General features: G+C 40.5%; 1 protein-coding gene across 1 annotated transcript in view; it reads right to left on the reverse strand.

Annotated features, from left to right (window-relative positions):
* Positions 1-27,852, reverse strand: part of CCDC141 (coiled-coil domain containing 141) — a 225,441-nt gene that overhangs the window by 120,473 nt on the left and 77,116 nt on the right. Inside the window, exon 5 of the mRNA XM_030803664.1 lies at positions 15,607-15,860. Coding sequence (XP_030659524.1) covers positions 15,607-15,860 — 254 coding nt within the window. The remainder of the gene's footprint in view (positions 1-15,606; positions 15,861-27,852) is intronic.

Consider the following 27,852-nt stretch of genomic DNA (forward strand, 5'->3'; position numbering starts at 1 on the left):
GGACAGACTGACACCTCACTCGGCCAGGTACTCCTCTGAGACAAAACCTCCAGAGGAACTATCAGACAGCTGAATTTGTGATCTCAGGAAAATCCGCTGTTCTGTAGCCACCGCTGCTGACACCCAGCCAAACTGGGTCTGGAGTGGACCTCTAGCAAACTCCAACAGACCTGCAGCTGAGGGTCCTGTCTGGTAGAAGGAAAACTAACAAACAGAAAGGACATCCACATCAAAAACCCATCTGTACATCACCATCATCAAAGACCAAAAGTAGATAAAACCACAAAGATGGGGAAAAAACAGAGCAGAAAAACTGGAAACTCTAAAAAGCAGAGCACCTCTCCTCCTCCAAAGGAACACAGTTCCTCACCAGCAATGGAACAAAGCTGGACGGAGAATGACTTTGACGAGTTGAGAGAAGAAGGCTTCAGATGATCAAACTACTCCGAGCTATGGGAGGAAATTCAAAACAATAGCAAAGAAGTTAAAAACTTTGAAAAAAAATTAGACGAATGGATAACTAGAATAACTAATGCAGAGAAGGGCTTAAAGGAGCTGATGGAGCTGAAAGCCAAGTTTCGAGAACTACACGAAGATTGCAGAAGCCTCGGTAGCTGATGCGATCAACTGGAAGAAAGGGTATCAGTGATGGAAGATGAAATGAATGAAATGAAGTGAGAAGGGAAGTTTAGAGAAAAAAGAAGAAAAAGAAATGAACAAAGCCTCCAAGAAATATGGGACTATGTGAAAAGACCAAACCTATGTCTGATTGGTGTACCTGAAAGTGATGGGGAGAATGGAACCAAGTTGGAAAACACTCTGCAAGATATAATCCAGGAGAACTTCCCCAATCTAGCAAGGAAGAACAACATTCAGATTCAGGAAATACACAGAACGCCACAAAGATATTCCTTGAGATGAGCAACTCCAAGACACATAATTGTCAGATTCACCAAAGTTGAAATGAAGGAAAAAATGTTAAGGGTGGCCAGAGAGAAAGGTCAGGTTACCCACAAAGGGAAGCCCATCAGACGAACAGCTGATCTCTCAGCAGAAACTCTACAAGCCAGAAGAGAGTGGGGGCCGATATTCAACATTCCTAAAGAAAAGAATTTTCAACCCAGAATTTCATATCCAGCCAAACTAAGCTTCATAAGTGAAGGAGAAATAAAATACTTTACAGACAAGCAAATGCTGAGTGATTTTGTCACCACCAGGCCTGCCCTAAAAGAGCTCCTGAAGGAAGCACTAAACATGGAAAGGAACAACCGGTACCAGCCACTGCAAAAACATGCCAAATTGTAAAGACCATTGAGCCTAGGAAGAAACTGCGTCAACTAACGAGCAAAATAACCAACTAACATCATAATGACAGGATCAAATTCACACATAACAATATTAACTTTAAATGTAAATGGGCTAAATGCTCCAATTAAAAGACACAGACTGGCAAATCGGATAAGGAGTCAAGACTCATCAGTGTGCTGTATTCAGGAAACCCATCTCATGTGCAGACACACACACGGACTCAAAATAAAGGGATGGAGGAAGATCTATCAAGCAAATGGAACAGAAAATAAAGGCAGGGGTTGCAATCTTAGTCTCTGATAAAACAGACTTTAAACCAACAAAGATCAAAAGAGAAAAAGAAGGCCATTACATAATGGTAAAGGGATCAATTCAACAAGAAGAGCTAACTATCCTAAATATATATGCACCCAACACAGGAGCACCCAGATTCATAAAGCAAGTCCTGAGTGACCTACAAAGGGACTTAAACTCCCACACAATAATAATGGGAGATTTTAACACCCCACTGTCAACATTAGACAGATCAACGAGACAGAAAGTTAACAAGGATATCCAGGAATTGAACTCAGCTCTGCACAAAGTGGACTTAATAGACATCTACAGAACTCTCCACCCCAAATCAACAGAATATACATTTTTTTCAGCACCACACCACACATATTCCAAAATTGACCACATAGTTGTAAGTAAAGCTCTCCTCAGCAAATGTAAAAGAACAGAAATTATAAAAAACTGTCTCTCAGACCACACTGCAATCAAACTAGAACTCGGGATTAAGAAACTCACTCAAAACCACTCAACTACATGGAAACTGAACAACCTGCAACTGAATGACTATTGGGTACATAATGAAATGAAGGCAGAAATAAAGATGTTCTTTGAAACCAATGAGAACAAAGACACAACATACCAGAATCTCTGGGACACATTCAAAGCACTGTGTAGAGGGAAATTTACAGCACTAAATGCCCACAAGAGAAAGCAGGAAAGATCCAAAATTGACACCCTAACATCACAATTAAAAGAACTAGAAAAGCAAGAGCAAACACTTTCAAAAGCTAGCAGAAGGCTAGAAATAACTAAAATCAGAGCAGAACTGAAGGAAATAGAGACACAAAAAACCCTTCAAAAAATTAATGAATCCAGGAGCTGGTTTTTTGAAAAGATCAACAAAATTGATAGACCACTAGCAAGACTAATAAAGAAGAAAAGAGAGAAGAATCAAATAGATGCAATAAAAAATGAAAAAGGGGATATCACCACCGATCCCACAGAAATACAATCTACCATCAGAGAATACTACAAACACCTCTATGCAAATAAACTAGAAAATCTAGAAGAAATGGATAAATTCCTCGACAAATACACCCTCCCAAGACTAAACCAGGAAGAAGTTGAATCTCTGAATAGACCAATAACAGGCTCTGAAATTGTGGCAATAATCAATAGCTTACCAACCAAAAAGAGTCCAGGACCTGATGGATTCACAGCCAAATTCTACCAGAGGTACAAGGAGGAATTGGTACCATTCCTTCTGAAACTATTCCAATCGATAGAAAAAGAGGGAATCCTCCCTAACACATTTTATGAGGCCAGCATCACCCTGATACCAAAGCCTGGCAGAGACACAACCAAAAAAGAGAATTTCAGACCAATATCCTTGATGAACATTGATGCAAAAATCCTCAATAAAATACTGGCAAACCGAATCCAGCAGCACATCAAAAACTTATCCACCATGATCAAGTGGGCTTCATCCCTGGGATGCAAGGCTGGTTCAACATACACAAATCAATAAATGTAATCCAGCATATAAACAGAACCAAAGACAAAAACCACATGATTATCTCAATAGATGCAGAAAAGGCCTTTGACAAAATTCAACAACGCTTCATGCTAAAAACTCCCAATAAATTAGGTATTGATGGGACATATCTCAAAATCATAAGAGCTATCTATGACAAACCCACAGCCCATATCATACTGAATGGGCAAAAACTGGAAGCATTCCCTTTGAAAACTGGCACAAGACAGGGATGCCCTCTCTCACCACTCCTATTCAACATAGTGCTGGAAGTTCTGGCCAGGGTAATTGGGCAGAAGGAAATAAAGGGTATTCAATTAGGAAAAGAGGAAGTCAAATTGTCCCTGTTTGCAGATGACATGATTGTATATCTAGAAACCCCATTGTCTCAGCCCAAAATCTCCTTAAGCTGATAAGCAACTTCAGCAAAGTCTCAGGATACGAAATCAATGTACAAAAATCACAAGCATTCTTGTACAGCAATCACAGACAAACAGAGAGCCAAATCATGAGTGAACTCCCATTCACAATTGCTTCAAAGAGAATAAAATACCTAGGAATCCAACTTACAAGGGACGTGAAGGACCTCTTCAAGGAGAACTACAAACCACCACTCAATGAAATAAAAGAGGATACAAACAAATGGAAGAACATTCCATGCTCATGGGTTGGAAGAATCAATATTGTGAAAATGGCCATACTGCCCAAGGTAATTTATAGATTCAATGCCATCCCCATCAAGCTACCAATGACTTTCTTCACAGAATTGGAAAAAACTACTTTAAAGTTCATATGGAACCAAAAAAGAGCCCGCATCGCCAAGTCAATCCTAAGCCAAAAGAACAAAGCTGGAGGCATCACACTACCTGACTTCAAACTATACTACAAGTCTACAGTAACTAAAACAGCATGGTACTGGTACCACAACAGAGACATAGATCAATGGAACAGAACAGAGCCCTCAGAAATAATGCCGCATATCTACAACTATCTGATCTTTGACAAACCTGACAAAAACAAGCAATGGAGAAAGGATTCCCTATTTAATAAATGGTGCTGGGAAAACTGGCTAGCCATATGTAGAAAGCTGAAACTGGATCCCTTACACCTTATACAAAAATTAATTCAAGATGGATTAAAGACTTACATGTTAGACCTAAAACCATAAAAACCCTAGAGGAAAACCTAGGCAATACCATTCAGGACATAGGCATCGGCAAGGACTTCATGTCTAAAACACCAAAAGCAATGGCAACAAAAGCCAAAATTGACAAATGGGATCTAATTAAACTAAAGAGCTTCTGCACAGCAAACGAAATTACCATCAGAGTGAACAGGCAATCTACAAAATGGGAGAAAATTTTCGCAACCTACTCATCTGACAAAGAGCTAATATCCAGAATCTACAATGAACTCAAACAAATTTACAAGAAAAAAACAAACAACACCATCAAAAAGTGGGGGAAGGACATGAACAGACACTTCTCAAAAGAAGACATTTATGCAGCCAAAAAACACATGCAAAAATGCTCATCATCACTGGCCATCAGAGAAATGCAAATCAAAACCACAGTGAGATACCATCTCACACCAGTTAGAATGGCCATCATTAAAAAGTCAGGAAACAACAGGTGCTGGAGAGGATGTAGAGAAATAGGAACACTTTTACACTGTTGGAGGGACTGTAAACTAGTTCAACCATTTTGGAAGTCGGTGTGGCAATTCCTCAGGGATCTAGAACTAGAAATACCATTTGACCCAGCCATCCCATTACTGGGTATATACCCAAAGGACTATAAATCATGCTGCTATAAAGACACATGCACACGTATGTTTATTGCAGCACTATTCACAATAGCAAAGAGTTGGAACCAACCTAAATGTCCAACAACGATAGATTGGATTAAGAAAATGTGGCACATATACACCATGGAATACTGTGCAGCCATAAAAAATGATGAGTTCATGTCCTTTGTAGGGACATGGATGAAACTGGAAATCATCATTCTCAGTAAACTATCTCAAGGATAAAAAACCAAACACCGCATGTTCTCACTCATAGGTGGGAATTGAACAATGAGAACTCATGGACACAGGAAGGGGAACATCACACTCCGGGGAGTGTTGTGGGGTGGGGGTAGGGTGGAGGGACAGCATTAGGAGATATACCTAATGCTAAATGACGAGTTAATGGGTATAGCAAACCAACATGGCACATGGATACATATGTAACAAGCCTGCACATTGTGCACATGTACCCTAAAACCTAAAGTATAATAATAAAAAAAAATATATATTGAAATATCTTAGAAATTCCCACTTGTATATGGAAAGACAAATGCTTCAACAATAAAGAACACCAATAGCAATGAAAAAAAAAAAAAGAAAATAACTTTCCCAGCAGTGGAAAGACATTGTTTTTCAGGAGAGGAAACAGAGCCCCATCAAGTGTCTTGGCAATGTGTATCCCTCCCAAAGATACTGAAGGCATGGTTTTCCCAATATAACTTAAAGTTCCATCCTAAGTTATCTTCAGCCAATTATATTCACTGTGTGTGAGAGAAAGTGAGAGACAGACCGACAGACAGTACAGAACTACTTAGGAGTGGGACCAAAGTTTGACATTTTCATTTTACCTTCCCAGTTCCTAGGTCAGGCAGCTTAATGGATTTCCTACCAAAGTTTTGGCCTGAACCTCTGGTTGTTGGGAAAAACAATGAATCAGAAACTGTCATATAGAGAAAATAAATAACTGGTAAATTTTAAAAGGTGTCTTAATCTTTTTAAAGCATGCCATTGATTATTTGCTTAACAGTCTCCCTACAACATTCATTAAAATTAATTCATCCTTTTGAGTTGTCTTTGGGGATTGGATGGTGAGAATGAGGGAAGAGGAGAAAATGATTTCTAGTCCCTGGCTAGTTTGGGATGGTGGCAGGAGAAAAGAAAAGCCAATGATCACCAGGGGCAACACCAGGGGTACGAAGGAAAAGAGCTTAGAGAGGTAAAATGAGACCCACAGGCAGCTCCAGGGCTTAGCAGATAGCTCAGGCAGCAACAGCTAATTTTGTCATACAATGGGCATGAGGGTTAGAAGCAACCGCAGAGCCTTCCCCAGGGAGCACACTCATCACTTCTGAGAATGAATATGGTCACAGTGTGTGTCCCCATCCCCCTTACCAACCGACTTGGGGGCAAAATGTTGTTAAGCCATCAGTTCAATTGAACAGTATACAGGAATGGCCTAATTTAATGAAAATGTAATCAAATATAATAAGTATAAGTGATCTAAAGAAATAGCTAAAGGGCGGAGAAAGTTAAGGAGGGGAAAATTGGTTTTTAACTCTATCTTGCAGCTAAAACTGACCTTTTGAGTAAACTAGACTGGATATAAAGCCATGAAATGGCATTTATGCCCTGTTCATATCAGAACATTTTAGAAAGTTAAGACTATCTAGTGGTTTATGGAATTGGTGTGGGATATGGCCAATGTGTCTGATTTTGTATGCTAGTGATTATCCAGTAAAGCTCAGAAAGTGCCCATCAAAGTATGCAGTGATATGGTGAACATTTGAAAATTACTGAGCACTTACAATATGCCAAGCTGTGCTCAAAGCATTTTAAAATATATAATATTTTTGTTTTTACAATAAATCTATACTTAGATACTATTATTATTCCCATTTTACAGAAAAGGACACTGAGGCACAGAGGCCAAGTAACTAGCCTAAAACCACACACCTAGTAAATATAAAAGCTAGGATTGGTATCCATGCCATCTGCACTAGAGTCCCTCTGTTTCAACCTTTGAACTACAGTGCCATTGGAAGCAATAGTCATTTGCATACATTCCAGTTGGAAAAGATTTCTTTTTCTATCAAAATTACATGCTCCTTCTACAAATACTATCAGATCCTTTGCATTTACTGTTGGTGTGCGCTAGAGAGAATTCTAGAGACAGCCTATGTACCAAAATGAAATTCTGTGATAAATTTTCATCTATGGACAGCTGGACAGTCATTTATACCTGTTACTGACCCAACAGTTTGATACCAGTGTCACCAAAATAATGCAACCCTTATTTGGCCTTATGCCAGCCAATGTATGAAAGCTGCCTTCAGAGAAGGACTTTTTTTTCTCTCTTTTTTTTTTTGAGGCAGCAGCTCACATTTATTGAGACACAAATGCATTATAAATAGATGCATTTTTAATGCAATCACTAGAGATTTAGGAAATACTAACTTAAACAAGAAGACCAGATTTGCAAACATGAAAATAAAAGGTAATGCTCAACATTGACCAATGTGGTGGGAACTAGTTAGTACTCAACTCCAAGTAGTTGGAGTCAAATTTGAACAACTTTTGTGGGGGTAATTTGACAAGATGGATCATGGGCCTTAAAACATGTTCACGTTCGGCCAGGCGTGGTGGCTCATGCCTATAATCCCAGCACTCTGGGAGGCCGAGGCGGGCGGATCACAATGTCAGAAGATCGAGACTATCCTGGCTAACACGGTGGAACCCCATCTGTACTTAAAATACAAAACAATTAGCCGGGTGTGGTGGCGGGTGCCTGTAGTCCCAGCTACTCAGGAGGCTGAGGCAGGAGAATGGCGTGAACCTGGGAGGCAGAGTCTGCAGTGAGTCGAGATTGCGCCACTGCACTCCAGCCTGGGCGACAGAGCGAGACTCCCTCTCAAAAAAAAAAAAAAAAAAGTTCATATTCTGTCAACCCCCAAATTCCGCTTTTGGGAATACACTGTTTATTCAGGAATACCACCTCTTGGAATATGAAAGATACACTCAAGAATGCAACCGAAGAGGCTCATCATGCGTCATCACAATCACGGGACCAGGACTGACGTTTTGCTGATATAAATGTTTCAAAGTATTTTCACTCACACCTTCTCATTTAATTCTCACAAAATCTCTTGGTGATAGGTTTAGTATCCCCATTTCAAAATTTCCAAAGCAATAGATAAGAAGCTCAGATCAGTCAAGGAACTTCCAGAGGACGACTTTTAAAATTATGCATTTAAGCTGCTCAGTCATTCAAGTTCTAAATCCTAGTAGAAGGTGGCATCATATACAAGACAATACACTCACATGTGCCTGTATGGGTGCACAGTTTTACAGATGCCCACCAGACACAAGACTGGTGCCCAGAGGCTATGCTCATATATGTCATCTCTAATGTCATTTACATTGCCCATTGACAAGGAATATACTGCATGATTATGACACACATTTTACTCAAATTGTAAAACCATAAAACCTTCTGATATGGATTCTATTACCCTTCCTGCCCCTAAAGATGTATATCTTATATGTGATCTGGGTAGTAAAAAGAGATTGTCTGCCCTCATGTCTTAATACTCCTAGACGTCTTTGACACTGTCTTGTACACAGAGACCATGAATAGCTTAGTTTTAATATATTTGTTTTTCTCACTTATGCCTGATTGGAGCAATTGAGAAAAATTACATTCATAAATCTTCTTGCCAAGATAATTAATTATGCACAAAATACTTCAAGCTGCTTCTGATTTTCATTAATGAGGCAGATTATCTGCAAAATAAGATGCTGCTGGAGCTGAAAAGAAAGGTCAGTTGCTTATCATTAAATGTAAAACAAGAGTGCATTTTTTATATCTGAAAAACAATGATGAAAGAACATGCTATAATTATCTTTATGAGGCTATCGCATCCCAATTAAGATAGGAGAGTATGTGGTTTTCGTTTACTGTTTTCCTGCAATTGATGTGAATCCTAAGTCCCCATCATGCTGGTCACCTAATTTCTTTTCCAAAGGAGAATTAGCTGAACTATTTTAGTCCAAAAGCATTAAGCCACAGCACTTAGAAACAGAGAAGCACTAAATGTATCTTTTAAATGGCCCTTATGAGAGAAGACACATCACATATTCAGACATCCACATTATTATTCATCAGTAATCTTTGTTCTAATGTTCTACTTAATTTCCCTTTTTCTTAAGTGGTTAAAATGATTGACAAAGCTGATATTTCATTAGTGTAAAGATTGATAGCTCCTGTGTTCCCTTAAAATAAGACAGAACTGACAAAAAAAAAACAACTTTGCCCTTCAATGAAATGTGGTTCCATATGTTCTAGAATTATCAGGTAGATCATCCAAGAACATGATAACTATAAAACCCAAATTACTAACTGAGTGACACTCAGCTTAGTGTCCCTGCTGCAATTCTTCACCATTGTACCATCAACAACACTTTAAAATAGAACATTCAGGCCAGGTACGGTGGCTCATGCCTGTAATCCCAGCACTTTGGGAGGCCAAGACCAGCAGATCACTTGAGCCCAGGAGTTCGAGACCAACCTGGGCAACATGGTGAAACCCCGTCTCTACTAAAATACAAAAAATATAGCCGGCGTGGTGGCGTGCATCTGTAGTCTCAGCCACTAGGGAGGCTGAGGCACGAGAATTGCTTGAACCCCGGAGGTGGAGGTTGGAGTGAGCCGAGATTGTGCCGCTGCACTCCAGCCTGGGTGACAGAGCAAGACTCTGTCTCAAAAAGAAAAATAATAATAATAATAATAAACAGAAGTCAGAAAAACTGAAAAACTCAGGTGAGATAATTTGTGCTTATACATACCTGGACTTTAAAGTGATTCCTTGTTCATGTAATTATCAACAGAGTAAGCATTAATTATTGTTTATAATATTAAGAAATCAAAGCAACTCTATTTCCTCATTAATAAAATACTGTTTAAATTGTTTTATTCAAATAGCAGAATACTACACTTATTAAAATTAATTGATCTATTTAAACACAGAATATGTTTATGATTTTTTTCAATTTAACAAAAAAACAGGTTATAATACAGTATATATAGGCTAATTCAATTAATTTTCATTTGTTTAGTTTTTTTTAATAAATGTGTGTGTGCCTACGACTGTGCTCACATTTGTATAAAAGTCTAGAAGGTGGCCATATGCCAAATTTCTAGTAGCAATCTGCATGGAGGGTGATGTCTACATTTTAACAAAGAAGTATTTTTAAATCACAAGCAGAAAAAAAAGGTACTACTTTTTGTTTTAAACTATCAACTCAGTGCCCGTTGAACAAGGGTAGCTGTTAACATTATTAAACTGACTTTTATTTTATCACATCCTGTGAACTCAAATAATAAAACTGGTCTTCAATCTGAGATCAATTGTCATCTGAGCATGACATTGCGGGGGCGAGGAGTGGGAACAGTATGTAATATGTTGGGCCTTCACTATCTTTTTCAGACGTGATGGTAACAACTGCTAACACTAAGATAGTAGTTGGTATTATTCATATTTTTACAGAAAACTGAGCCTTAGGGAAGTTAAATAACTGCTGTTACTCAGCCAGTAAGTGGTGAAGCCAGGATTTGAACCCAGCCAAGGCCCCAGGATCTGTACTCTTACAAGCATAAAGAGACAATACTCAGCTTTATTAACTAACTACTCCAACCACTGTCGCTGCTGTTAACAAGAGAAAATGTAACATAGGTGTTTTAAGATTCAGAGTCTAAATTTTATTTTTATTTTATTTTTTGAGACAGTGGGTCTCACTCTGTCACCCAGGCTGAAATGCAATGGTGTGATCTTGGCTCACTGCAGCTTTGGCCTCCTGGGCTCAAGCCACCCATCCATCTTAGCCTCCCAAGTATCTGGGACTACAGGAGCACGGCACCATGCCTGACTAATTTGTGTGTGTGTGTTTTTTGTAGATACAGGGTTTGGCCATGTTACCCAGGCTGGTCTCAAACTCTTGGGCTCAAGCAATTTGCCCGCCTCACCTCCCATAGTGCTGGTATTATAAGCATTCGCCACCATGCCCAGCCTAAGAGCCTAAATTTTATATTTAAGGAAATGGCTATCTTGTTTATTGACTGATTATATTTACTATAATGTTTATTGTTCTTATTATAATTAATTTTTGTTCAAGTGCTGTTAGGAATGGAGTCTAAATGACAGCCTCATTCCCTTGACCACGAATGTGCATTCTTAAAGCCTAACTATACTTGTAACAGCCTCCAATAACTAAACAGTATTAAGAGACCTCGACATGTATAACAGTAATGCTACACCTGGGGGAAAGAATCTGGGCTGAATGAGAAAGCATTTTTATTTATTTATTTTTTTTGAGATGGAGTTTTATTCTTGTTGCCCAGACTGAAGTGCAATGGCACAATCTTGGCTCACCACAACCTCCACCTCCCAGGTTCAAGCAATTCTCCTGCCTCAGCCTCCCGAGTAGCTGGCATTACAGGCATGCACCACCATGCCTGGCTAATTTTGTATTTTTAGTAGAGACGGGGTTTCCCCATGTTGAGGCTGATCTTGAGCTCCTGATCTCAGGTGATCCACCCGCTTCGGCCTCCCAAAGTGCTGGGATTACAGGCGTGAGCCACCGGGCCTGGCCAAGAAAGCTTTTATAAGTTGTAAGGTTTAACCACAGAGAGGGAGGGCAAAGAAACTAATATTTATTAAGTACCTCTTAAACTGCTATGCATTGTGCTACATGTTTTGCACATTATTTCATTTAATCCTTATAGCAACTCTGTGAGTCAAGTATTATTCCCAATTTAAAGGTAAGGCCCATTAAAACAGCAATGAGACAGCACAACACACCTATTAAAGTGGCCAAAATCTAGAACACTGACAATGGCAAACGCTGACAAGGATGTAGAGCAACAGGAACGCTCATTCATTGCTGGTGGGAATCCACAATGGTACAGCTGCTTTGAAAAATAGTTTAGCAGTTTCTTACAAAACTAAACACACTCTTGCCATATGATCTAGCAATCGTGTTCCTTAGTATTTGTCTATATAAATTGAAAACTTACATTCACATAAAAAGCTGCACATCGATGTCCATAACAGCTTTATTCATAATTGCCAAAATTTGGAAGCAACTAAGATGTCAGTAGATTAATGGATGAACAAACTGTGGTATATGCAGATGATGGGATATTTATTTATTTATTTATTTATTTATTTATGTGTTTTGAGACAGAGTCTTGCTCTGTGTCACCCAGACTGAAGTGTAGTGGCATAATCATGGCTCACTGCAGTCTCAACCTACCAGACTCAAGGGATCCTCTGACCTCAGCCTCCTGAGTAGCTGAGATCACAGGTACACACCATCACACCTGGCTACTTTAAAACATTTTTTGTAGAGGCAGGGTCTCCCTACTTTGCCCAGGGTTGTCTAGAATATTATTTAGCTTTAAGCATAAATGAGCTATCAAGCCATGAAAGGACATGGAGGAAACTTGAATGTACATTACTACATGAAAAACGCCAATCTGGAAAGTCCTGTATGATCCTAACTATGACATTTTGGACAAGGCAAAACTATGAGAACAGTAAAGATTAGTGTTTACCAGGGGTTAGAGGGAAGGGAGCAATGAACAAGCAGAGCATGGAGGATTATTAGGGCAGTGAAAATGGTTTCTATGATGTTATAATGGTGGATGCCTGTCATTATACATTTGTTCAAACCCATATGTACATGGAATTGGACATTTGGAACGTACATTATCAAGAGTGAACCCTCACGTAAACTGTGGACTTTGGGTGATAATGATGTGTCACTGTAGGTCCATTGATTGTAAACAAGCTATTCTGAGGGGGGATGCTGATAAAGAGGGAAACTGCAGGTGTGGGGGCAGGGAGCATATAGGAAATCTCTGTACCTTTCTCTCAATTTTGCTCTGAACTTAAAAGAGCTCTAAAAAAATAAACTTTACTTTTTAAAAAGCACCCCTCCCAAAAGCACTCACCTCTAAAAAAAAATGAGACCCCATAAGTTAGAGAACTTACCAAGTCAGAAACCTTCTGCTATACCTTACTTTACTTATTAGCAAATATATTTCTGCTTTCCAGGTTTAGCAAGGTATTTAGATTTCCTTTAAGAATGGCTGGGTTAGAATGTTCATTTTGAATCTTCTAAATTTTCAGGTGATTTTTTTCCTTTTTTTTTTTTTTTTTTTTACTACAGAAGATTCAAGTGGATGATTACTGCTATAGTCATGGGGCAGAAAGGCAAAATTACTGTTTTAAAAATAAATAAATAAAACTTACTGTAGCTATTTTCTTATTCTTGGGAAAATTACTCTGTTTGGGAAGCCCCTTTGATGAGCTTTTTTTTTTTTTTTTTTTTTGGAGAGAGAAGGTCTCTGTGTTAATCTGGATAAGAGATGTTGAGGTTTAAAAGACAAATACTTCTCTGTATGATAAAGCAAGAGGAGTTTTTAATGTATTTTTGGAAGCACTAGAGGAAGGGGCTTGGGGTTGTAAACACATCGCAAGGACAAAAAACCAAACACCGCATGTTCTCACCCATAGGTGGGAATTGAACAATGAGAACGCTTGGACACAGGAAGGGGAACATCACACCCTGGGGCCTGTTGTGGAGTGGGGGGAGCGGGGAGGGATGGCATTAGGAGATGTACCTAATGTAAATGACTAGTTAATGGGTGCAGCACACCAACATGTCACATGTATACATATGTAACAAACCTGCACGTTGTGAACATGTACCCTAGAACTTAGAGTATAATAATAAAAAAATAAATAAAATAAAAAATAAAACACTACAGAAAAAAAAAAAGAAGAATGAAGAGATAAAAAGAAGGTTCCTTTAAGCAGATAGCAGCTCTGGGAACACGGTGGCTGGTCAGGATTAGGGCAGAGAGAGACAGACAGAGAGGAGCAAGTAAGCTAAAATACACCCACTCATGCTCAAGACAAAGAACTTTGGAAAAGTTGTCTTACAATTTTAAGTTGTTTCGTGTCCTGAGGATTAATTTCCTTCTTGTTATGCCAGAGTCATCAGGAAAACACCTTTACACTGGACAATAATGCTTTGGGGAATGAGCATGTGAGAGTGTATAATGGCTAGAGCAGAGTCAGCAAGTAAAGCACAACAGAAGCAGGACAGGAGAAGCGGGCAGCAGTCAGGTTAAAACGATAAAAGCAAGGCAGCTTAGAAAGTGTATGGTGACTTAGAGGGGAATGGCAACAAAATGCAAGCAGGAGAATAAATGACTGGCGTCTGCATTGGGTCTCTGCTCTGTGCCACTTCCTCGGAGAGGCTTCTTTGATTCCTTCTTTGATGAAAACTTGACCAACACATGTCAAAATTCATTACCTTATTCGATTTCATTATCAGGTTTATCATCGTACTCATCATTTGTTTATTATAAGTCCTTCTCATCACATTAGAACAATGATTCTTAACTGGTATTAATTTTGTCCCCCAGGGGACATTTGGCAATCTCTAGAGACAGTTTCGGTTTTTCACAACTGGGGATGTTATACTGGTATCTCATTGATAGAGGCCAGCAATGCTGCTCAGTATCCTAGAGTGTGCTGGACAGGACAGCCTCCCACAACCAGGAATTACTTAGCACCAAATGTCAATAGTGCCAAGGTTGAGAAACACTGAATTAGAAGAAAATTTCCTAGAGGAAAAAGGCACTGTCTTGTGGTCTAGTATATCCCCAGCACTTATGATGGGAACTGATACATAGTAAGTGCTCAATAAGTATTAACTGAAAGGTTGATCATCATTTAAACTCTCATTTTTCCAGCTCGAAATAAGAACCAGTTTCTTCTGGACTCATATGCGCTTCCAGCTATATGAATGTCTCTTCAATTTGGATGGAGTAATAATATTAAACATACGAAAAAACCTCTTTCCTGTGTATCTAGGCCAGGAGACCTCCCTCCACATAATTTCTCCCTAAAAATTCCTTCCACTTAATCTGTACAGATTTAAACATGGAATTAAGACAATCAGAAGTGTTGTGATAAACATCTCACTTATTTGAGTTGGGGGTTTGCAGAGAGACTTCTGCCCACTCTTCACATCAAATAATTGTAGCAGAAGGAATGCATGTCAAGCACATTGACAACCCATCGGAAATGTGCCCGCAGCCTGGTTAATGAGCTCTAATGAGCCTGCAAACTCATCAACCCCCAAAGCCCTCTGACCACAGATCCTGCAGCTATGGGCCAAGGTCATATTTCTTGATTGGCATCAGACTACTCTTCTAAGAACATTATCTCTATTTTGGGATGACAGACTTTTTTACTGATGTAAGCAGCAATCTAGCACAATTCGGCAGCATCATGCCTCTTCAACTTTCAAGAAAATTGCAATTAACATTTCAAACTGTCAAAGAAACATGTCTAAAAGTAGTGACCTGGAAGGAAGAATCCAACAGTAGAATACATTCATTCTCAAAACTACCCACAGGTGTTCTTTCATTTATACAATCAACAGTATAATGAAAAAAATGCATATATTTGTTTTTATAGGAAAAACAACATGGTAGTTTGGATGAAAGCCTTTTGGACCAAAGACCAAAAGATTTGACCATGAAGACTGACAAACTGCCCCGGGGAATGGTTAATCCATATAACAACTAATCAGCTGAGGCTGGAACATCATCCAATGCCCCTTTGGGTTACCTGGTTTTCTTGTTGGTCCCACTGACATATCTGCAGAACCTGACTCAATTCTTGCCACTGTTGCTTCAAGTACTTGTCTAGTTGTCTTCTCCTGTCTTGTAGAAGTTCAAGAAGGCTGTCAATCTTCAGACAGCTGCTATGAGCTCCCTGAATCAACTCAGGATTCACATTAGGTCCTTCACACTTGAATTTTTCTATGAAGTCAGTGAGTTGTTGACTTTTGTTTAAAAGGGCTAAAGACCGTTCCAAGAGTTCTAGAAGAAAATTAGAAAGAAAAAACAATAATGATATTAGCAAGCTTTTATACAGCAATATTCAGACTCTTCATAATTAAAAATATATGTAATTTTTATGTTAATAAAAAACAAGTTGTGCTGCAAGGAATTAAAATATGTAAACAGAAACTGCCTACAGTACTTCAAAGAAAAAACTGGTCAAACACCTTAGCCTAACAATTGTGATAGTGCTAACTGCCAACTGATGGGATGCTTTGTTCAGCAACTGTGTGATTCAGGACAGGGAGTAGAATGAGGGTGGGATTTTGACATTGCTGCAGTTTGCAGCGGTATGATGCTGGGTAGGTGTTCTACATTCTGAGGTGATTGGACTAAAGCTGAGATTTAAAGGCTAGTGCCTGGGATGACCAAACAAAAACTCAATAAATGTGGTGGCCAGGTGCCCAGATGTCAGGGACTATGACAAAGTGGAAAATGCTTGCTAAACGGGTCAGCTGTAACTCAGTTCTGGCGAACTGTTGACATGAGGAATATGGGTTCATTGTTGATGGAGCTTCCAATTATTAAAAGAGGTTCAAATGCAAATTTTATATGAAAGTTCTGACTTCTAAATCTTACATAATTCATATTTTTAATTTAAAAAATCACAGCATAATGAAGCATAGATATCTGCCAAATGGGCTACCAGTATGTGATCTCTGGAGTAAATAGCATTGTAAGTTCAGGTAACATCTTGTAGAATTGGGATGTTAAGCCTAAAAATTGAAGAACTACCAAGGGAGAAAGCGTAGAAGGAGAAAGAGTTGAGAATAGCATATTGAGGAGCATCTACACGTGGGGATCAACTGAAGGAGCAGTTGGGGAACTGTCCACTCTCCATCAGGCAGAAAGAAGGAGTTGTCCATGACATCCCTCTCCTTCATCCCGCCATCATCAAGACCTGTTGATTTTACATGCTATCTCTGGCATCTGTCTACTTCTCTCTGTCCTCACCATGGAAAGCATCATTTGTTGCCTGGATGTTCAGTCTTCTCATAATTGTATCCTCTCTCCCATCCATCTATCAATGCTCCAGACTTTAGCCACAGCGATCTTTTCTAAACATAGCATCTCTTTCCCTCCCCTTCTTTCTCTCTTTCTCTTTCTTTCTTTCTCTTTTCTTTCCTTCCTTCCTTCTTTCTTTCCTCTCTCTCTCTCACACACACACATGCACACACACACTCACACTTACAACAATGGCACCCCAATGCCTTAAAATTAAAGATAGACCCCTTAATGTCGATTACTATGTCTGGCATGGTCTATTCTCTTCCTTCCTTTTCAAATTGACTCAATCTCTCAACTTTTCATTCTTATCTTCTTTAAATTCCTCACATATGCTATACTCTCTCCTGACCCTGAACCTTTCACTATGTCCACTCACAGGGACACCATTCTCCTCAACATCCTCCTTCGTTACCTTTACTGTACTCGTATTTCATGTCAACTGTCACTTCCTCAAAGTACAAACCAGATGGGATCAAATACTCTCACACTTAATGTCTGTCTTTGCCACTGGGCTCCATCGCAACATGAGGATAGAGACCATGACTGTACCCAGCACTTAGCACAGTGACTGGCACAGGAGATTTGCAATCATTTTTGTAGAATGCTTGAGTGAGAAGAAATGTTTTGAAAGAGGGGGTGGAAATTGGGGGAGCTAATGTTAGAGATCAGAAGTTCTCCAGAGATGTAAAAAAGAGAAGTTGAGAAGAAGATTTTGGGTTTTGTGATGGAAACAGAAGCCAAGTTACCAGGTTGAGGAGTGAGAAGGCAATGAGAAGTGAGAAGAAACTGAGCTGAGAAGTGGGAAGGCAACAAGCAGGACAATCTTTGAGACATTTGTTATTAGAAGAAAAGAAAATGCTAGGACAGTATCTCAAAAGAATAACAGGGTCAAATATACTGTTTTTTGTTTTTTTTGTTTTTTTGTTTTTCAGGATGGCGGAACTGTGGAGAACAAACACTCAGAGACTAAGCATCTTACCAAGCCAGACACTAATAAAAATGGACTGAACCAGTGCTGAAACTCAAGACTCATGATTAGTATAGCTCAGTGTTCTTTCCGCTATAGGGATGCACTCAACTTCAGCATTCTAACTTTTGGCAGTTTATTACACAGCAATGATGTAGGCTGAGGTAGTTGGGCCAGTTTTCTCTTTCAATTGACACTTTTTTTTTTTTTTTCGAAAGCTGGAGGACAGAATGAGATAAGTTAATATACTGTAAAAAGGCATTTTGAGATGAAAAGGAAATAATTCGAAGTAGTTTATTCCACATGACCTAGATTGGTCCTGTAAAATATTAGCTAGTAGTATCTGCTCAGAATGAGGAGAGTGTGATTATGTTCCCTGGGCAATTTGATTGTGAGTCAACAATGCAAAGAAACAAATGACAAAAACAGCCACAGACTTCACCCAGGTCAGAAGAATGGGAGAATGTAAATAGCGTAAGAAAAGTCAGGGAGAACATTATAATTCAAGTCAATTTCTTTGGAAAAAAGAAATGGAAGCAAACATGAACAAGATGGGGCTGGGGGTAGAGTTCAGGAAAAGATCTGTCTGTTCAGAACAAGTTCTTATGGGGAGGTCCAAGACACAACTGGAGAAATGAGGTAAAGGCAGCTTATAGCAGGCCTTGCCTATCAGACTGAATAGTTTAATTGTATAGCCTTAATGAAGTAAGAAGTATGATGGAGGCCAGGCGCGGTGGCTCACGCTTGTAATCCCAGCACTTTGGGAGGCCGAGGCGGGTGGATCACAAGGTCAGGAGATCGAGACCACGGTGAAACCCCGTCTCTACTAAAAAATACAAAAAATTAGCTGGGCGTGGTGGCGGGCGCCTGTAGTCCCAGCTACTCGGAGAGGCTGAGGCAGGAGAATGGCGTGAACCCGGGAGGCGGAGCTTGCAGTGAGCCGAGATCGCGCCACTGCACTCCAGCCTGGGCGGAAGAGCGAGACTCCGTCTCAAAAAAAAAAAAAAGAAGTATGATGGAGTCTCCTTTTATATATAGAGAGAAATAGTATTTTTCCTTTGCAATGAAGAGCTTGTTATGATATTGTGAACAGCTACATGCAAACACACACACACATACAGCCCACACACGAGAAGTTTGGGAAGGCAACAGGGTCTCCACAGGGTTTCCTTCCTTCCTGTAACTAACTCTTACACATTAGACTTCGCAAATGAGAGAAGGAGGCACAACTTTAGGCCCTCAGGCTATTGCAGTCTAATGGTCAACCTGTTCTGGTTCCCACGAGAATACAAACAATTAGCCAAACTTAAAATTCACATTTTTTTTCTGGTTTTCTGTTTCACCTTCTGCCAAAATAATATAACAACTATCACAGTATTGCCAGGCACACAGCCTCCTGAGCCAGGGTTAACTTGTAAAATGTATCCAGGCTGAGTCAGTCTGTTACCTGCTACCACGATGGCTGTTGAGGTGGATGGATTCTTCCCTCAGTTTCCTCTGCCAGTTCCCTTGGTCTTTCAGTTTCTTACATTTTGCTTTTTCACAGTTTACATTTTCCTAGCTATTTATTCCATCAGTTGATCTTACAAAGTGATGTGTTTTTCCCCAAGAGTAAACTGTCTAGATATATTGCGACCTTCAAGAACATCTTTACAGTCAATTTATTTTAAAGACTGTATATCAGCACATACAAAATCCTACTTACTGACACAATACCTTGTGATGTGAACTTAGAAGATAGTCGATAAATTTTCATTAATTGTTTTGATTAATTTTCAATCTATCTAAAAAATTATCATTGAAGTTCATAAAATACATCATATTTTATATTAATACCTCTATAGTTTGCCACAATTATTAAGTATAAATAACCAATTTAAGATGGTATAATATGTATACACAAGGTGGATAGGTTTATAGATTGTTTTTTTTTTTTTTTTTTTTTTAAGATTTTTTTTTTTTTTTATTATACTTTAGGGTTTTAGGGTACATGTGCACAATGTGCAGGTTTGTTACATATGTATCCATGTGCCATGTTGATTTCCTGCACCCATTAACTCGTCATTTAGCATTAGGTGTATCTCCTAATGCTGTCCCTCCCCCCTCCCCCCACCCCACAACAGTCCCCGGAGTGTGATGTTCACCTTCCTGTGTCCATGAGTTCTCATTGTTCAATTCCCACCTATGAGTGAGAACATGCGGTGTTTGGTTTTTTGTCCTTGCGATAGTTTACTGAGAATGATGTTTTCCAGTTTCATCCATGTCCCTACAAAGGACACGAACTCATCATTTTTTATGGCTGCATAGTATTCCATGGTGTATATGTGCCACATTTTCTTAATCCAGTCTATCGTTGTTGGACATTTGGGTTGGTTCCAACTCTTTGCTATTGTGAATAGTGCCGCAATAAACATACGTGTGCATGTGTCTTTATAGCAGCATGATTTATAGTCCTTTGGGTATATACCCAGTAATGGGATGGCTGGGTCAAATGGTATTTCTAGTTCGAGATCCCTGAGGAATCGCCACACTGACTTCCACAATGGTTGAACTAGTTTACAGTCCCACCAACAGTGTAAAAGTGTTCCTATTTCTCCACATCCTCTCCAGCACCTGTTGTTTCCTGATTTTTTAATGATGGCCATTCTAACTGGTGTGAGATGGTATCTCATTGTGGTTTTGATTTGCATTTCTCTGATGGCCAGTGATGATGAGCATTTCTTCATGTGTTTTCTGGCTGCATAAATGTCTTCTTTTGAGAAGTGTCTGTTCATGTCCTCTGCCCACTTTTTGATGGGGTTGTTTGTTTTTTTCTTGTAAATTTGTTTGAGTTCATTATAGATTCTGGATATTAGCCCTTTGTCAGATGAGTAGGTTGCAAAAATTTTCTCCCATTCTGTAGGTTGCCTGTTAATTCTGATGATAGTTTCTTTTGCTGTGCAGAAGCTCTTTAGTTTAATGAGATCCCATTTGTCGATTTTGGCTTTTGTTGCCATTGCTTTTGGTGTTTTAGACATGAAGTCCTTGCCCACGCCTATGTCCTGAATGGTATTGCCTAGGTTTTCTTGTAGGATTTTAATGGTTTTAGGTCTAACATATAAGTCTTTAATCCATCTTGAATTAATTTTTGTATAAGGTGTAAGGAAGGGATCCAGTTGCAGCTTTCTACATATGGCTAGCCAGTTTTCCCAGCACCATTTATTAAATAGGGAATCCTTTCCCCATTTCTTGTTTTTGTCAGGTTTGTCAAAGATCAGATAGTTGTAGCTATGTGGCATCATTTCTGAGGGCTCTGTTCTGTTCCATTGATCTATGTCTCTGTTGTGGTACCAGTACCATGCTGTTTTGGTTACTGTAGCCTTGTAGTATAGTTTAAAGTCAGGTAGCGTGATGCCTCCAGCTTTGTTCTTTTGGCTTAGGATTGACTTGGCGATGCGGGCTCTTTTTTGGTTCCATATGAACTTTAAAGTAGTTTTTTCCAATTCTGTGAAGAAAGTCATTGGTAGCTTGATGGGGATGGCATTGAATCTATAAATTACCTTGGGCAGTATGGCCATTTTCACGATATTGATTCTTCCAACCCATGAGCATGGAATGTTCTTCCATTTGTTTGTATCCTCTTTTATTTCATTGAGCAGTGGTTTGTAGTTCTCCTTGAAGAGGTCCTTCACATCCCTTGTAAGTTGGATTCCTAGGTATTTTATTCTCTTTGAAGCAATTGTGAATGGGAGTTCACTCATGATTTGGCTCTCTGTTTGTCTGTTATTGGTGTACAAGAATGCTTGTGATTTTTGTACATTAATTTTGTATCCTGAGACTTCGCTGAAGTTGCTAATCAGCTTAAGGAGATTTTGGGCTGAGACAGTGGGGTTTTCTAGATATACAATCATATCATCTGCAAACAGGGACAATTTGACTTCCTCTTTTCCTAATTGAATACCTTTTATTTCCTTCTCCTGCCTGATTGCTCTGGCCAGAACTTCCAGCACTATGTTGAACAGGAGCGGCGAGAGAGGGCATCCCTGTCTTGTGCCAGTTTTCAGAGGGAATGCTTCCAGTTTTTGCCCATTCAGTATGATATTGGCTGTGGGTTTGTCGTAGATAGCTCTTATTATTTTGAGATACGTCCCATCAATACCTAATTTATTGAGAGTTTTTAGCATGAAGGGTTGTTGAATTTTGTCAAAGGCCTTTTCTGCATCTATTGAGATAATCATGTGGTTTTTGTCTTTGGTTCTGTTTATATGTTGGATTACATTTATTGATTTGCGTATGTTGAACCAGCCTTGCATCCCAGGGATGAAGCCCACTTGATCATGGTGGATAAGCTTTTTGATGTGCTGCTGGATTCGGTTTGCCAGTATTTTATTGAGGATTTTTGCATCAATGTTCATCAAGGATATTGGTCTGAAATTCTCTTTTTTGGTTATGACTCTGCCAGGTTTTGGTATCAGGACGATGCTGGCTTCATAAAATGTGTTAGGGAGGATTCCCTCTTTTTCTATCGATTGGAATAGTTTCAGAAGGAATGGTACCAGTTCCTCCTTGTACCTCTGGTAGAATTCGGCTGTGAATCCATCAGGTCCTGGACTCTTTTTGGTTGGTAAGCTATTGATTATTGCCACAATTTCAGAACCTGTTATTGGTCTATTCAGAGATTCAATTTCTTCCTGGTTAAGTCTTGGGAGGGTGTATTTGTCGAGGAATTTATCCATTTCTTCTAGATTTTCTAGTTTATTTGCAAAGAGGTGTTTGTAGTATTCTCTGATGGTAGATTGTATTTCTGTGGGATCAGTGGTGATATCCCCTTTTTCGTTTTTTATTGCATCTATTTGATTCTTCTCTCTTTTCTTCTTTATTAGTCTTGCTAGCGGTCCATCAATTTTGTTGATCTTTTCAAAAAACCAGCTCCTGGATTCATTAATTTTTTGAAGGGTTTTTTGTGTCTCTATTTCCTTCAGTTCTGCTCTGATTTTAGTTATTTCTAGCCTTCTGCTAGCTTTTGAATGTGTTTGCTCTTGCTTTTCTAGTTCTTTTAATTGTGATGTTAGGGAGTCAATTTTGGATCTTTCCTGCTTTCTCTTGTGGGCATTTAGTGCTATAAATTTCCCTCTACACACTGCTTTGAATGTGTCCCAGAGATTCTGGTATGTTGTGTCTTTGTTCTCGTTGGTTTCAAAGAACATCTTTATTTCTGCCTTCATTTCATTATGTACCCAATAGTCATTCAGGAGCAGGTTGTTCAGTTTCCATGTAGTAGAGCGGTTTTGAGTGAGTTTCTTAATCCTGAGTTCTAGTTTGATTGCACTGTGGTCTGAGAGACAGTTTGTTATAATTTCTGTTCTTTTACATTTGCTGAGGAGAGCTTTACTTCCAACTATGTGGTCAATTTTGGAATAGGTGTGGTGTGGTGCTGAAAAAAATGTATATTCTGTTGACTTGGGGTGGAGAGTTCTGTAGATGTCTATTAGGTCCACTTTATGTAGAGCTGAGTTCAATTCCTGGATATCCTTGTTAACTTTCTGTCTCATTGATCTGTCTAATGCTGACAGTGGGGTGTTAAAATCTCCCATTATTATTGTGTGGGAGTTTAAGTCCCTTAGTAGGTCACTCAGGACTTGCTTTATGAATCTGGGTGCTCCTGTGTTGGGTGCATATATATTTAGGATAGTTAGCTCTTCTTGATGAATTGATCCCTTTACCATTATGTAATGGCCTTCTTTGTCTCTTTTGATCTTTGTTGGTTTAAAGTCTATTTTATCAGAGACTAGGATTGCAATCCCTGCCTTTTTTTGTTTTCCAGTTGCTTGATAGATCTTCCTCCATCCCTTTATTTTGAGTCTATGTGTGTCTCTGCATGTGAGATGGGTTTCCTGAATACAGCACACTGATGGGTCTTGACTCCTTATCCAGTTTGCCAGTCTGTGTCTTTTGAATGGAGCATTTAGCCCATTTACATTTAACGTTAATATTGTTATGTGTGAATCTGATCCTGTCATTATGATGTTAGTTGGTTATTTTGCTCGTTAGTTGCTATAGTTTCTTCCTAGTCTCGATGGTCTTTACAATTTGGCATGTTTTTGCAGTGGCTGGTACCGGTTGTTCCTTTCCATGTTTAGTGCTTCCTTCAGGAGCTCTTTTAGGGCAGGCCTGGTGGTGACAAAATCACTCAGCGTATGCTTGTCTGTAAAGTGTTTTATTTCTCCTTCACTTATGAAGCTTAGTTTGGCGGGATAGGAGATTCTGGGTTGAAAATTCTTTTCTTTAAGAATGTTGAATATCGGCCCCCACTCTCTTCTGGCTTGTAGAGTTTCTGCTGAGAGATCAGATGTTAGTCTGATGGGCTTCCCTTTGTGGGTAACCCGACCTTTCTCTCTGGCTGCCCTTAACATTTTTTCTTTCATTTCAACTTTGGTGAATCTGACAATAATGTGTCTTGGAGTTGCCCTTCTCGAGGAGTATCTTTGTGGTGTTCTCTGTATTTCCTGAATCTGAATGCTGGCCTGCCTTGCTAGATTGGGGAAGTTCTCCTGGATAATATCTTGCAGAGTGTTTTCCAACTTGGTTCCATTCTCCCCATCATTTTCAGGTACACCAATCAGACGTAGGTTTGGTCTTTTCACATAGTCCCAAATTTCTTGGAGGCTTTGTTCATTTCTTTTTATCCTTTTTTCTCTAAACTTCCCTTCTCTTTTCATTTCATTCATTTCATCTTCCATCAGCGATACCCTTTCTTCCAGTTGATCGCATCTGCTACTGAGGCTTCTGCAATCTTCGCGTAGTTCTCGAAGCTTGGCTTTCAGCTCCATCGGCTCCTTGAAGCCCTTCTCTCCATTGGTTATTCTAGTTATCCATTCTTCTAATTTTTTTTCAAAGTTTTTAACTTCTTTGCTGTTGTTTTGAATTTCCTCTCGTAGCTCAGAGTAGTTTGATCGTCTGAAGCCTTCTTCTCTCAACTCATCAAAGTCATCCTCCATCCAGCTTTGTTCCGTTGCTGGTGAGGAACTGCGTTCCTTTGGAGGAGGAGAGGTGCTCTGTTTTTTAGAGTTTCCAGTTTTTTTGGTCTGTTTTTTCCCCATCTTTGTGGTTTTATCTACTTTTTGTCTTTGATGATGGTGATGTACAGATGGGTTTTTGGTGTGGATGTCCTTTCTGTTTGTTAGTTTTCCTTCTACCAGACAGGACCCTCAGCTGCAGGTCTGTTGGAGTTTACTAGAGGTGCACTCCAGACCCTGTTTGGCTGGGTGTCAGCAGCGGTGGCTGCAGAACAGCAGATTTTCGTGAGACCACAAATTCAGCTGTCTGATAGTTCCTCTGAAAGTTTTGTCTCAGGGAAGTACCGGGTTGAATGAGGTGTCAGTCTGTCCCTACTGGGGGGGTGCCTCCCAGTTAGGCTGCTCAGGGGTGAGGGACCCACTTTAGGAGGCAGTCTGTCTGTTCTCAGATCTCCAGCTGCGTGCTGGGAGAACCACTACTCTCTTCAAAGCTGTCAGTCAGACAGGGACATTTAAGTCTGTGGAAGTTCTTGCAGAGTTTTTGTTTGTCTGTGCCCTGCCCCCAGAGGTGGAGAATACAGAGGCAGGGAGGCCTCCTTGAGCTGTGGTGGGCTCCACCCAGTTCGAGCTTCCTGGCTGCTTTGTTTACCTAAGCAAGCCTGGGCAATGGCGGGCGCCCCTCCCCCAGCCTCACTGCCGCCTCGCAGCTTGATCTCAGACTGCTGTGCTAGCAATTAGCGAGACTCCGTGGGCATAGGACCCTCCGAGCCAGGTGCGGGACACAATCTCCTAGTGTGCCGTTTTCCAGGCCCGTTGGAAAAGCGCAGTTAGGGTGGGACTGACCCGATATTCCAGGTGCCGTCTGCTTCCCCTTTCTTTGACTAGGAAAGGGAACTCCCTGACCCCTTGCGCTTCCCGAGTGAGTCAATGCCTCGCCCTGCTTCGGCTCGCACACAGTGCGCTTCACCGACTGTCCTGCACCCACTGTTAGGCACTCCCTAGTGAGATGAAACCAGTACCTCAAGCAGAAATGCAGAAATCACCCGTCTTCTGTGTCGCTGGGGCTGGGAGCTGGAGACCGGAGCTGTTCCTATTCGGCCATCTTGACTCCACCCCAGATTGTTAAATAAACTTTCCAAATGAGTACTTTCTAAAATGCATCAAGGTCACCATCTTGGTCCTGAGATCATGTAAGATATTTCTTCCTAATACTTTAAAAAATATTCTAAATGTTCCCCAGTGGGATGGTTTCTCTTGAACATAATTAATGGGTATTTTCAAATAGAGACAAAAGTAGAGATAATAGTATAATGAGCCCCCAGGAATGTATACCCTAGCTAGGTTTAAGATATAAAAAACATCCACGATTGCTGGCAAGATGGCCTAATAGGAACAGCTCGGGTCTGCAGCTCCTAGAGAGATTGACACAGAAGGAAGGTGATTTCTGCATTTCCAACTGAGGTACCCAGGTCATCTCATTGGTACTGGTTGGACAGTGGGTGCAGCCCACGGAAGGCGAGCCAAAGCAGGGTGGGGCGTCACCTCACTCAGGAAGCACAAGTGGTAGGGGAATTTTCTCCCCTACCCAAGGGAAGCCGTGAGGGACAGCCTGAGGAACTCTGGCACAGATACTGTGCTTGTCCCACGGCCTTCGCAACCCACAAACCAGGAGATTCTCTCAGGTGCCCACCCCACCAGGGCCCTGGGTTTCAAGTACAAAACTGGGCAGCCATTTTGGGCAGACACCAAACTAGCTGCAAGAGTTCTTTTTTTCCACACCCCAGGGCACCTGGAACACCAGCGAGACAAAACTCTTCACTCCCCTGGAAAGGGGTGCTAAAGCCAGGGAGCCAAGTGGTCTGACTCAGCGGGTCCCACTCCCAGAGAGCCCAGCAAACTAAAATCCACTGGCTTGAAATTCTCACTGTCAGTATAGCAGCAGTCTGAGATCGACCCAGGACGTTCCAGCTTGATGGGGGTAGGAGCATCCGCCATTGCTGAGGCTTGAGTAGGCAGTTTTCCACTCACAGTGTAAACAAAGCCACTGGGAAGTTTGAACTGGTGGGAGCCCACTGCAGCTCGGCAACGCTGCTGTGGCCAGACTGCTAGATTTCTCTTCTCTGGGCAGGGCATTTCCGAAAAAAAAAGGCAGCCGCCCCAGTCAGGCACTTAGAGATAAAACTCCCATCTCCCTGGGACAGAGCATCTGGGGAAAGGGGCGGCTATGGGCGAAGTTTCAGCAGACTTGAATGTCCCTGCCTGACAGATCTCAAGAGAGTAGCGCACCTCCCAGCACAGCATTCAAGCTCTGATAAGGGTCAGACTGTCTCCTCAAGTGGGTCCCTGACCCCTGTGTATCCTGACTGGGAGACACCTCTCAGTAGGGTCTGACAGACATCTCATACAGGAGAGCTCTGACTGGCATCTAGCAGGTGGCCCTCTGGGACAAAGCTCCCAGAGGAAAGATCAGGTGGCAATCTTTGCTGTTCTGCAGCCTCCACTGGTGATACCCAGGCACACAAGGTCAGGAGTGGACCTCCAGCAAACTCCAGCAGACCGGCAGCAGAGGGGCCTGACTGTCAGAAGGAAAACTAACAAACAGAAAGGAATAGCACGTCCACTCAAAGACCTCATCTGAAGGTCACCAACATCAAAGGCCAAAGGTAGATAAATCCATAAAGATGGGGAGAAACCAGTGCAAAAAGGCTGAAAATGCCAAAAACCCTGAATGCTTCTTCTCCTCCAAAGGATCAAAACTTCTCACCAGCAAGGGAACAAAACTGGATGGAGAATGAGTTTGACGAATTGACCGAAGTAGGCTTCAGAAGGTGGGTAATAACAAACTCCTCCGAGCTAAAGGAGCATGTTCTAACCCAATGCAAAGAAGCTAAGAACCTTGAAAAAAAGGTTAGATGAATTGCTAACTAGAATAACCAGTGCAGAGAAGAATATAAATGACCTCATGGAGCTGAAAAACACGCACGAGGACTTCGTGAAGCAT

Source organism: Nomascus leucogenys, chromosome 22a (assembly GCF_006542625.1).
Source record: "Nomascus leucogenys isolate Asia chromosome 22a, Asia_NLE_v1, whole genome shotgun sequence".
Classification (NCBI taxonomy): Eukaryota; Metazoa; Chordata; class Mammalia; order Primates; family Hylobatidae; genus Nomascus; species Nomascus leucogenys.